The sequence below is a fragment of the Varanus komodoensis genome, unplaced genomic scaffold, assembly GCF_004798865.1.
Source record: "Varanus komodoensis strain SLA01 unplaced genomic scaffold, ASM479886v1 scaffold2, whole genome shotgun sequence".
In the NCBI taxonomy this organism is placed as follows: domain Eukaryota; kingdom Metazoa; phylum Chordata; class Lepidosauria; order Squamata; family Varanidae; genus Varanus; species Varanus komodoensis.
The window spans coordinates 46,486,523-46,497,938 of NW_025335568.1; the positions used below are offsets into that span (position 1 = coordinate 46,486,523).

The following is an 11,416-nucleotide window of genomic DNA, read 5'->3' on the forward strand; positions in this document are numbered from 1 at the left end:
GCAGTGAGAATTTGACAGTCTAATGGTGCTAAGTGAACTACACAGAGCCTGGATTTTAAAAGGTTGAGTTAAGCCATCTGTAATAAAACATGCAGTTTAAAACCTGTTAACTAGCACTTTTAAGGTGACACATTTAAAACCTAAAGAAAAGATGGATTTTTAATCTTTTATGAAGTTTGATTCTTTTAATGTTAACTTTAGTGAAACAATGTTGTTTTTTAAAAAATGGACAAAACAAAGGGCCCAGCACATGGAATTTGATAATAAACAGAGGCTTGGCTCAATATTTCAATGGCCTCCATTGCTTATGCCTTCTTATAAACAAGAACAACAAAATAATTCCTAAGAAAGCTTTTTAAACACTTTTGATCCTGTGGAAATTATTGGGCCCACCCTTATTAATACGGCAGAATAATTCCAAATTTATAAGGAATCATGGAAAATGATTGGGCCAAGGGCTAAGAAAAGTGGTTCGAGAGATCAGCTGGTAGGTAAATGGGCCAAGTCCTGCCTAATATCTTCAAGAACTTGTACAGGAGCTCTTTAAAGTCTCCTGTCCAATAGGGTCTGAGATGCATAAGGGAACTTTGGCACTCTTAGTCTGTCTCTGAATTGAGTGTTGACTTAGATTTGGGCTTTTCTGTTCATTTCCCACTGGGCTGGGTGTGCCTTACCAGCTGGAGTTGGATATTGCATATGATTTTGCTTTCCATTCCTAATGCTTGTAAGTTGGTGCCTGTAAAGTACTACCAGAGTACTTTCCTCATGACCGTTGCTTTACTCTTTCCCTCTGGGCTCATTTCTTCTCATAGGATTTTTTCCTCAAGGTGACTTCCCTCGCCTCTTCTTTCACTGCCTCAACTGATGCTGCTGTCATCTTAGATTCTATCCTGAATTAGATTGACTAGTATGTAAATTTGTTCACAAGGGAAATATACACATCCATTTTGGTAAGCTAAAGGAAGAATTGTTTCAGTTCTACAGAATGGGTCATTTTATTTAGTGTAACTTTGTAGACAAATGAACATGAGCACCATCATTTTCTATAAATTGCCTTGGCAAACTTATTATTAGGATCCATATGGACTTTAATGTTGTATATTCATTTCTATTAACCTGCATTGATTTTTAGGTGCTTTGAATGTATATGTGACCTACCCTTATACCCAACCATACTTTTAATTTAAGTACTCCAGTCTTCCCTACTCTGACTGGCAGCAATTCTTTAAAGTTCTAAGCAGAGATCCGTTTCAGTCCTGAGATTTAAGACTGGAACCCTGAACTTTTATGAATGCAAAGCATGTGTTCAGCTACTGAGCTGTAGTTTTCTCTTGTCATCACTATGTTTTAGCTGTCCTGTAGTGAATCTAATGAACAGGATAGTTCATTAAAGTTCTTGATATCTGTATACTTACCCATAAGTTGGCTTCATCTTACTGAAACATTTGAAAGTTGTCTTAAGAGGAAAATAGACTAACTGATGTATCTTATTCACAGCCTAGGTCTAATGGAAATAAAAGTGAAGAGAAGGACTCAGGGAGAAAGTCCTTGTTTCATCATGCACAGACCACTTCTTAATTTTGCCAGAAGGCATCTAAATTTAGAGGAAGGCTCAGATGGTTTAACTTATGCTTTCTTCCAGGCCTTGCATATATGTACTAGCCAATGTAGATTCCCTTAGATTGACTTAGACTCCCTCAGGCTTACTCACTTCCTTAGACTCACAGGCACTTGCCAATTTACACCTCTTTTTACATATGACCTTTGCAATTTGGGCCTATTATGTTTCAAGCAGTTTTATCTATTTTTCCATTCTCATTGCCATTTCTCTGCAATCTAAAATAAAAATACAATTACTCAAACATACTTGTACTCATATAGGCAGAAAAAAAATAAGAGAGTTATTAGAACTGACCAGCCCAATGTTTTTTTCCTCTGTCGGATATCGCCATAAAGTATATTTCCTCAAGATTTGTCCAGACTTCTATCCCATTTCCATATTCTTAGATCCTTAGAGGTTCTTGCACTGATGCTTTCCCCGCCCCCCCCCTTGAGGAATACATGTGACTATCCTATCTTTAGCTACTCCTCAGTTGCCAGTCATTATAAACCAGCCTCACCATATAGTGACACTCCACACTGAATGTCAATGCACATGTTAAATTGAATAGAACATGTGCTACATGTTTCAGTTAATTTTTCTCTTTTGCATTATTCCTGGTTTCTTCATGCTAGCTCCATATCCACATGTTATCCTTTATAATTTCTTTTCCTTCACCTTGTGTTTGCATTTCTTAGATCTCTATAGAGATGTTCCTTCATCATGAGGTATGTTTTGTTTTTTAATAATCTGCCAAACTGAACAGATTTGCCTTATTTTCCTATTCCATAAATGGAACCTGACTAACTCTACAGAACTTCTCATCACAATCTAGTTAACCTGACACTAAGTAGACATCAGTCCAGTCATCTTGTATATCTGTGCTGGTTTCAGCTTCACCATACCAAAATAGCTGCATCGTACCTGTCATGTATTTTCAGTTCCCGTGTAGCATATACTTAAACTTTGCTGGTCTGCATCTTAATGTCTTTCTACTAAATATTGCTAAGCTTCCATGGTCTTCATATTTGGTGCACTTTTCTCCTAGGTTGACCAATTGATTTTCCCAAACTCCATTTAGTTGTATACTGCCATTATTGTTGGAATCAGGTTTGATTCCTCTCTATTCCTTTCTCTCAAAACATTGTAGATAATCTCTCTGTTGTACTTTGTTCTGATATGCTGTTTATTTTATTTTTTAAATTCCCATTACTTGCTTCCTGATCTTGAACAAAATAATAGGATTGTTGTTTACAAAAATGAAAGTAGAATGTAATAAAATGAAAATTTATACCTTTATCTGCCTGCCTCCATAGGAATGTTGTGAATATAAAACAATCTTTTGGTTTGAATGTTCATCTCAAATGGCATCATTTGTGTACTGGGCATTTTAAATAAAATATGCAGGATCTCAGTTTGAATAGAGATCTATTGGGTTTTATGTAATTCACAGTGAATGCAGCTACAGGGTTCCTGGTCTTTCTTCCACTTGGGTTTCACCACCATCACCACCACCATCTTATATTTGAATCTCACCTGTTTTCCTCTTGCCAGCGAGCCAAGGTTGCTTACATAGCCCTCTTCCACTCCATTTCATCCTTACAACTAAAACTCCGTGAGGTTGTTTCTGTTGTGAGCCGCCCCGAGGCTTCGTTGTGATGGGGGCAGCATAAAAATGTTTTAAATCAATCAATCAATCAATCAATAAAGTAGCTGAGAGTGAGTAACTGGCCTTAAGTCCCTGAGTGAGCTTCATGGTTGAGTGGGGACTAGATTCAAGATCTCCAGTGTCTTCGGAGCACCACTAAACTGGTTCTCTAATGCTGCATTGGGCAATTGATTATTAAAAGGCATGATCTACATTTTTCCATGGATACATCTCATAGCTATATAGAAGACATGAAATCTTATCATTTTTCCATATGTTTTATGGATATGTATGCATATAAATAACCCTTATATGAAAAAAGTGTGGTAAGACTTTACAGCAAGAGAGACAAATCCATGATTCACTGAACTCGATAGATTCGTATTGAAATAATTGTCCCAAGCATTATAGCTTAATACAGTATTTGGCATTCACAACACAGTACTATTTTACTACGGGAAATTCATTGTGAAAAGTGACATATATAATTTACCACAAAGAACTGCATGCAGAGTACACACATTATGAGCCCTTTGACATTGTTTTTGTGAAAGCTTTTGACAGATGGCGTAACAGTATTTCCTAACATCAGAGCAACTACCAATAAATACTTTCCTCCTTCCATTAGTTTTATTTTACTAGCCTGCTTCTTTGGCTTCAATGTCTAGGAAAAAGGATGTGCTGGGAATGCTTTAGAAACTTCTAACTAATCTGGAAGCACCTTGCTGCAATTTCTAAATATTTAAATCTAGTCTAATTACAAGAGTAACATGGCAACAAGACCTAACTTTGACCTTGGTATAATTTAATTGTTGCGACCTGCCTAGACAGCTTTTGCTAATGGGCAGTATTGAAATGAAATTAAATAAAATACACATATAAATAAATAAAGTCACAGTCTATTCACAATAATAGACTCTGAAAGTTTACATTGAATAATAAAGCAATTACTATTTGCAGTAAAATTTAACTTACTTCCCAAAGCTTATTCTTGCCCTGTGAAGTTGTACAAATGTACAAATAAGTTAAGCATACAGAAATAGCATGGTTCTTTTACTAATGTAGCATAATATGTCATGCCAGTATCATGAAGTTTCTCTTTAAAGCCAAGAAATAAACAACATTAACCATAGCCAAGGACACAGCAACTTCCTACTTTTCCCATCTTTCCATGATGTGAACTTTTCTTTCCAGCTTTCCTTTTAGAAAGCCACATTTTTAATAGTCCAGGACCACAATACGTGTAAGATATATTAAAGAAGAATAGCCACACCCTCTCCTTTCAATCCTGCAATGACTACATGTACTCCAGCATTTTATAAGAGTGGTGAGCCAACATGTCTCTTGTTGAACATTAATTAAACTAATACTAATAATGGCACATTGCTTACCACCCGCATAAGTCTCCATCTGTAAAAAAAAGACTTGCACGTACTTGCAAATATATACAACTATTGACAAAAAAGAATGCTACATAGTCACTTGGAAATTATAAACATAAAAACAGAAGTTTCCAAATTCACATAAAGGATAATTAGATTGAGTCAGTCTAAATTCAGTCTTAGTTCCAGCTCTAAGATTTGGGGCAAGATACCCTCAGTGGATCCCTATAACATAGAAGAAGTTGGCCATCAAAAGAAGGATTCTCATGCACTGCCTCTCATTTTGGATACTCTGTGCCAAGCAGTAGAATTTCTGTACTACAGTGGTGCCTCATAGTTCAAATGACTCTAACTTTGAATGATCCAGAGCTCAAACGTTAGAGTTGAGATGAAATTGCTTTGCAGTTTGAACGATGCTTCTACATTCAAACTGCAAGCAAAGTGAAAAAAATGCAGTCACAGCAAAAATGCCATCTGTTGTGTGCTCAAGTCATCTCTCACATTTTCACTGCATGAATTTTCAGTGCTTTTTTTCTTTTTTGGTTATATACAATGCGTGATCAAAATGGTGAATGTTTAAATTTGAAAAAATTACAGTAAAAGACACATTGTCATTAATGCTCTTTAAAATATTCATATAAAATATATGAAAACATATAAATATTATATGAAATATTAATAAGATAGAATTATAACATCTAAGTGAAGAGCATAGACCTGATCAATTATCCCAATGACTCTGCAATTACTGGTTAGATTCAGACTAACCATACTTAAAGTAGATACAGTGAAATTAGTTGGACTTAAGTTAATCATGACCAACTTAAGCTCAACTGATTTAAGTAAGTCTACTCTAAGTTTGACTACATCTGGTTCAAACCCACCAGTTACAATAATGAAAGCATAATGATAACTGGAAAGTTGGATACACAACCTCTTGTACTCTTTCCTCATACCTCCACAAGCAAATAACTGTTAGAAATTAACTTTAAGAAATGAGAATTGTCAATGGAGGGTCGTTGTTTGAAGCTTCATGACAGGTGTGAGACTTTGCTTCTCAGGTCAGAATTGCATGCCACATGTATCATACTCAGAGGCGGTGCTGTCCCTGAATTCCAGTAGCTTATCTGCTCTTACTTTGGCAGGGTCACAGTGAACAGCCATTCCAAGTTCCCACAATCCCATGGAGTGACACTGTGTTGGGGCACTATCATAAATTAAAATGGGCACTGCTCACCACTGCTTAGTAAGTCCAATGTCAGAAGCCTACCCATGTTCAGCAAGTGCTTCACAGCAGTTTCTCCCAAACTTGGAGCCAACACCATCTTTTGTCTCTGCTAGTTGTATTAGCAATAAGCATGCCGATATTAAGATGTTTATTTAATATTAAGGCATACAGTCAAGTTAATGAAAAGATGAGCAAGGAATACCAGCCATTATTTCTCCATCATGAGTGATGGTAGCTAGTGGCTCTGTTTAAATGTTTCTTTGTTTTGATTCAAAGGTCAAAGTTTGGTTCCAGAACAGACGGATGAAGTGGAAGCGGGTAAAAGGAGGGCAGCAAGGAGCTGCAGCCCGAGAAAAGGAACTGGTGAATGTGAAAAAGGGCACCCTGCTCCCCTCAGAGCTTTCTGGAATTGGCGCAGCCAACCTCCAGCACACAGGGGACTCGCTAGTAAATGACGACAGCCACGACAGTGACCACAGCTCTGAACATGCACACTTATGATAAAACATGAAGAAGTCACGACTCTTTTCTCAGGAAAGACATGCTAACACAGCAAGCCTTACGTGGACATCATTCATGTATGCAAGCAACTCTCTGGCAATTAAATATATTGGAATTATGGCTTCTGCTACTCTTTTTTATGAATTAACACATGAATTCAGTAAGTGCCACACCTTACTTGTGCCTTGTGAGCAGAAGCAGAAGACAAACTTGCTTTTGAACATTCCAGATTTGTCTGTCATTTCAATGACAATGGGCAGGTATTTTTTGCTTAAGCTTGCACTGAAAAATGCCATTGCTCTCAATGAATTTAACATTTTGAAGAAAACAAAACAAGAACACAGTGCCAACAGAAACACTGTCTAGCAGATAAGAAATGTATTTTAACTCTGTATATATCTACTTTGCCGCATTTTTACTTTTCATTCATTTTTAGCAATGCATTCATATTAGCTGATGGCCATAATCACTCATGAGAATAAATGGCTTTTTTGTGTGTGTCTATTTTTGTTTTGTGTCCCAGAGATATATAATACATGCAGACAATCATGTTCAGATAGTGGATGTTACAGAAGAGTCTGCTCGGGAAAGACCTTATACCATAGACAAAACAAATCTTATGTTGCATTTACTATCAACTGCTGCTAATAGGAAATTATTAAATCCTGCTCCTTAAATTTTCTTACTTTATAACAACAGGGGTTTTTTTCTAAATAGGATCATACCAGTCAAGAAAGAAGCCAACTGTCCATTCATATATAGAATTTGTTACTATGAACATTTAACACTGTAGTTCCTAGTCACAATCCATTAACTCCATGGATCCTTAATAAATTCAATAAACCCAATTCAAAACAGCCAGATTTACCATAACCAAAGGCGTTGGTGTTATAAATTGGAAACTTTATTTCTGGTAATTACATCTAACATTCAGGTATAAATGCCACAGATTTTAAAAATGCATATGGTGGAGTTAATTGCCTCTGTTAATGACCAACATTGATTAAAAATAGCTCTGAATTCACAGCACAAAGGTCTAGGCATTTTCCCTTCTCTTTCAAGCTTTTGTGTACATACAATGAAATAATAAAGCCAAAATTTACACAAAATGTGGATTGTACTTTGTAAAGGGAATGTTTAATAAATGATCCTTTTGAAACAATTCTTGTTCTCCTTTGGAGTTTTCACAGACATGCTCAAAATGTCAGAAGCGTAACATGTTCTAAAACTGAACCCATGTTGTTTTAGATAGTACAAATTGAGCTTTTTATATTGGATGAGGCTTAGACACTGATACATTGGGGAAATTCTTCCTCTAGCAGGAAAAAGCAACCCACAGCTAAAAAAGTCTTCAGCCAAGAGCAACAAGAATCATACTAAACCCCCAGATTTCAGGCCAATATGTAATGGGTGTTGTCGTTGTTATTGCTGATATACTTACTTTGTGGAAATATAAAAGATAATGGCAAATTGTACATGATTTAAAGGTTTTTGATATGTCAGTCATCTAACATATAAGAAAAGGCAACTATATTTTAATCAACAGATATGCTATGCAACAGTAATGTTTATTAATTTACTAACTAAATTTATATCTTTCCGTGATGTCCAGTTAGTAAACCACTTTTTTTCCCCAAAGGAGGTCCTTCCCTTTGCCTGATCCAGCAATGAGAAGATGTATTTAGTTTGAAGATCTTTGTAAATTTTACACTAAAGTAAAAGGCATAATATTCTTTGTATACATATAGTTACAGAGAAACATTATATGCTTTGAATGGTCTTCTCTTCAATGATGGATACCTTTAAGATATCTGCTCAGTCTTCCTGGGAGGAAATGTTTAACCACAACTAAGAAGAGTCTTTTAATATTAGGTAAACAAACTAGATAAATAAGCATATGATTTATTCAATTTACAAGAAACAATTTCTGGCAGTAAGAAGAACATCTGAATATCTTTAAACTGCTATAATAGTTCAGACTTAGTCCTATCATGATTTAGACAGTAACAAAAATAATACAGAAAATCCCATATATTAAACAATCAGGTGGATCATGTGGTTGTGTCCTTATGTCCTAGCGAAAACCCTATGAAATAACTCAGGAAGAAAGAGTATTATTTTTTCATTCCTCTACTGCCCTATAGTCATAGCTCTCTGGGCAGTTTGCAAAGTTCATAAAACAGAAAATACAGAGATTGATTCAAGGTTATACAGTGCATATTGTGGTTGGCTGAGCAGGGATTTGAACCTGGGTATTCCCAGTCCTAGTCCAACATTCTAACCAGATGCTGTTGATTGCCATAATGATCATTCTTTGGCCAGTTTTTCTTGTTATTTTGCTGCTACTGAATAATCACTGCCTCATACCAAAACAAGGATTTAAGAAAGAATATTCAGAAAGAACGGGCCCTCCATTGTAATACAACTTAACTGCTATGGAAATCAGTTCCTAGCAGTGTGGATCCTAATCTATGATCCAGCCATCATCCTGGCTAGAGAGCCCCACTGTAGCTTGAGATCAGCCTCTAAATGATACTTTACAGCTAACCTTCTCAAGCTGTTGATATAGCTGTAGGCATAATCAACAACCTCAAGCCATCCAGACTTTAGGAAGGACAAAACTATTCGTGCTCTAAGGATTCCCTCCCTCCGTTTTTGTTTGTTCATTGTAGTCAGCCTTGAAGGTTGATCTGGATAGCCTGCCAATCACTTCAACATGCCTAGTGGTGTTTGTCAATTTCCTGATGCTATTGTTTCCCTTGTAGCACCACATTTGTCATAAGGATTTCTTAGCAGCTGTTTCTGCCAATAGCCTTAACCAACAGTGCAAAGTGGCACAGGGAAACTCCATAAACCAAGCAGGCTAGGAGCAAAAAATATAATCATAGTTAGCTCCCATCAAGGATGATGGTATTGTTAATCATCAGCATGGGTAGGTGGGTCATTGGTCCATTTCATGCAAGCCTAAAAGGTATTGAAGAACAGCTGTTTGCCAGCTCTTGCTCCTCCCACCACAGTGGCTGTCTGGTAGGCTGTGCAGCTAATGACATGGCTGAGCTCCCATCAAACTGATCTTTTTTCTACTATGAGCTGAGGCAAAGCCCCCACCTCCACTGCACCGACAAGAAAGGCAAAATTGAGAAAACTCTAAAATGACAGAGCCTCCTTGTGGGAAATAAGGGACCACAACATGATGACTAACTGATTTTAAAAATATCTGCAGGACTTGAAGGTGAATAACAATAGATACAGCATCATTGCCAGCTGAGCTCTGCACTGCTAAAACATAATTCAACCCCACTACACGGCCAGGCCAGCCCTTTCAGAAAGCCTTAGAGATACCCAAGGTCCTGCTAGGTTCATGTTAGCAGGATGGAAGTGAGGCAGAAACAGTGTTTTTAATTCTTCTAACCTCCCCAGCCAGAGTCTGTCATTCAGTCAGTCTCTCTCTTGCTCTCGCTTTCTCTTCCCACCTGGCTACCCCAAGAGAAGAAATTAGTCTGATGAGCTCCAGGGCCATTGTACTTGACTGGCTGGTTTAGAGAAATGGTCAGAGCTAGGGAAGCTATGTATCCTTTGGATCTCCTGACCCTAACCAGATACTTGCCTGTCCTCCCTATCCTATCCTCCCTATGTAAGGTCAGAGTTCAGCTGATTTATTTATGTATTTATATACTGTCTTTTTTTTCTTCCAAGGAGCTCAAGGCTTACATAATTCTCTTCCTCTCAATCTTATCCTCACAACAACCTGGTGAGGTAGGTTAGGCTGAGAGTCCATGACTGGCCCAAAGCTACCCAGTGAGCTCCATGGCTGAGTAGTGACTAGAACTTGGATCACCTGAGTGCCTGTCCCACACTCTTTAGCCACACTCTTTCTTGTGTTGGTGGAGGGGAAAGTAAGTATGTTTCCATGGAGGCTGTGAGGAGAGAAGCTGATGTTGGATCCCCTCCTCCAAGGGTGGGTCTTCTGAGGGTGGGCCTCTCTTTCCCCCATCAGAGGAGGGAGATCTGATACATCCAGTGGTTCCTATAACATCATTGCTAGCTTAAGAGTTGCATCTTAAGTTCTTTATTATACTTTTAGCTTACATTCAACTACATTCTGTCATGGTAGAAACTTCCCTATATCTGAATTTGTGCATGACCTCTTTGTCTTTGAAAAGTATTAATATAAAATGAATTACTAGCACTTTACAGAAAACATTCCCATCCACCATACCAAACCCTTTAAAAGAAAGCATACTGGACCAATGACAAGATGTCACATGTGTGCATCCTGTCAGATCACCTGCTGTGATGGGACTGACAGTTCAGGCTCCAATGATGAGATGCATCCTGGTGAGGTTGATTGCTCAGACTCTGATAATGGGATTGTTGTTGAAACAGTCCAACCCCATCTGCAGCTCAAGGTCTTCAGAATCCGCAGGGTTTAGCTATGGGAGAAATTAGACCAAAGGCCCAGTCAACCCAGCCATGGGAATGCGGAGCAGCTGCACCATCCTGAGGAAGGAAACTTGGAAATGAATAGTGTTTTGTATGGGGAAATTCCACCACCTGGTCAGGTAGACCCATTAGATGTCACCATCACAGGATCACCCAGTTAGGAACACAGCAAGAGGAGCAAATGCATGCCCTCGTCACAGCACTCCACCCCCAAGAGAGACACAGAAGGACTCCTAAAGAAAGTTTTGAATAAAGAATGTCAGAAAGGGTTCAACATCTTGCTTTGTGTATGCTCAGAGACTTGTATGGTGCAATAAAGATTTTTGTCAAAGAAACACTGGTGAGACTGATACTGCTGGGAGAGAGAAGCACAGCTCCTGGCAGGGCATGGTTTTAAATAGGATTGAAAGAAACTTCCTGGATTCTTTACATTTTCTCACTTGGGAATGTAATTCTTTGGGCAAAATATATGATAACATTTGTCCAATTAACAATTGAAAAATTGTGTGCTTTTAAATTAAAGAGTTGTGGGAGGAGGGAACATAATCCAAACTGGGATTGTGAGGTGTGTGTGTGAAAGGACTTTATTTATTTGATTTGTATGCCACTCATTT

At 37.8% G+C, this 11,416-nt stretch overlaps 1 protein-coding gene across 1 annotated transcript in view; it reads left to right on the plus strand.

Annotated features, from left to right (window-relative positions):
* Window positions 1–7,387, plus strand: part of MEOX2 (mesenchyme homeobox 2) — a 73,489-nt gene extending 66,102 nt beyond the window's left edge. The window contains exon 3 of the mRNA XM_044429497.1: window positions 6,135–7,387. Within this exon, the coding sequence (XP_044285432.1) occupies window positions 6,135–6,359 (225 nt within the window). The 3' untranslated portion in view covers window positions 6,360–7,387. The remainder of the gene's footprint in view (window positions 1–6,134) is intronic.
* The last annotated feature ends 4,029 nt before the right edge of the window (window positions 7,388–11,416 follow it).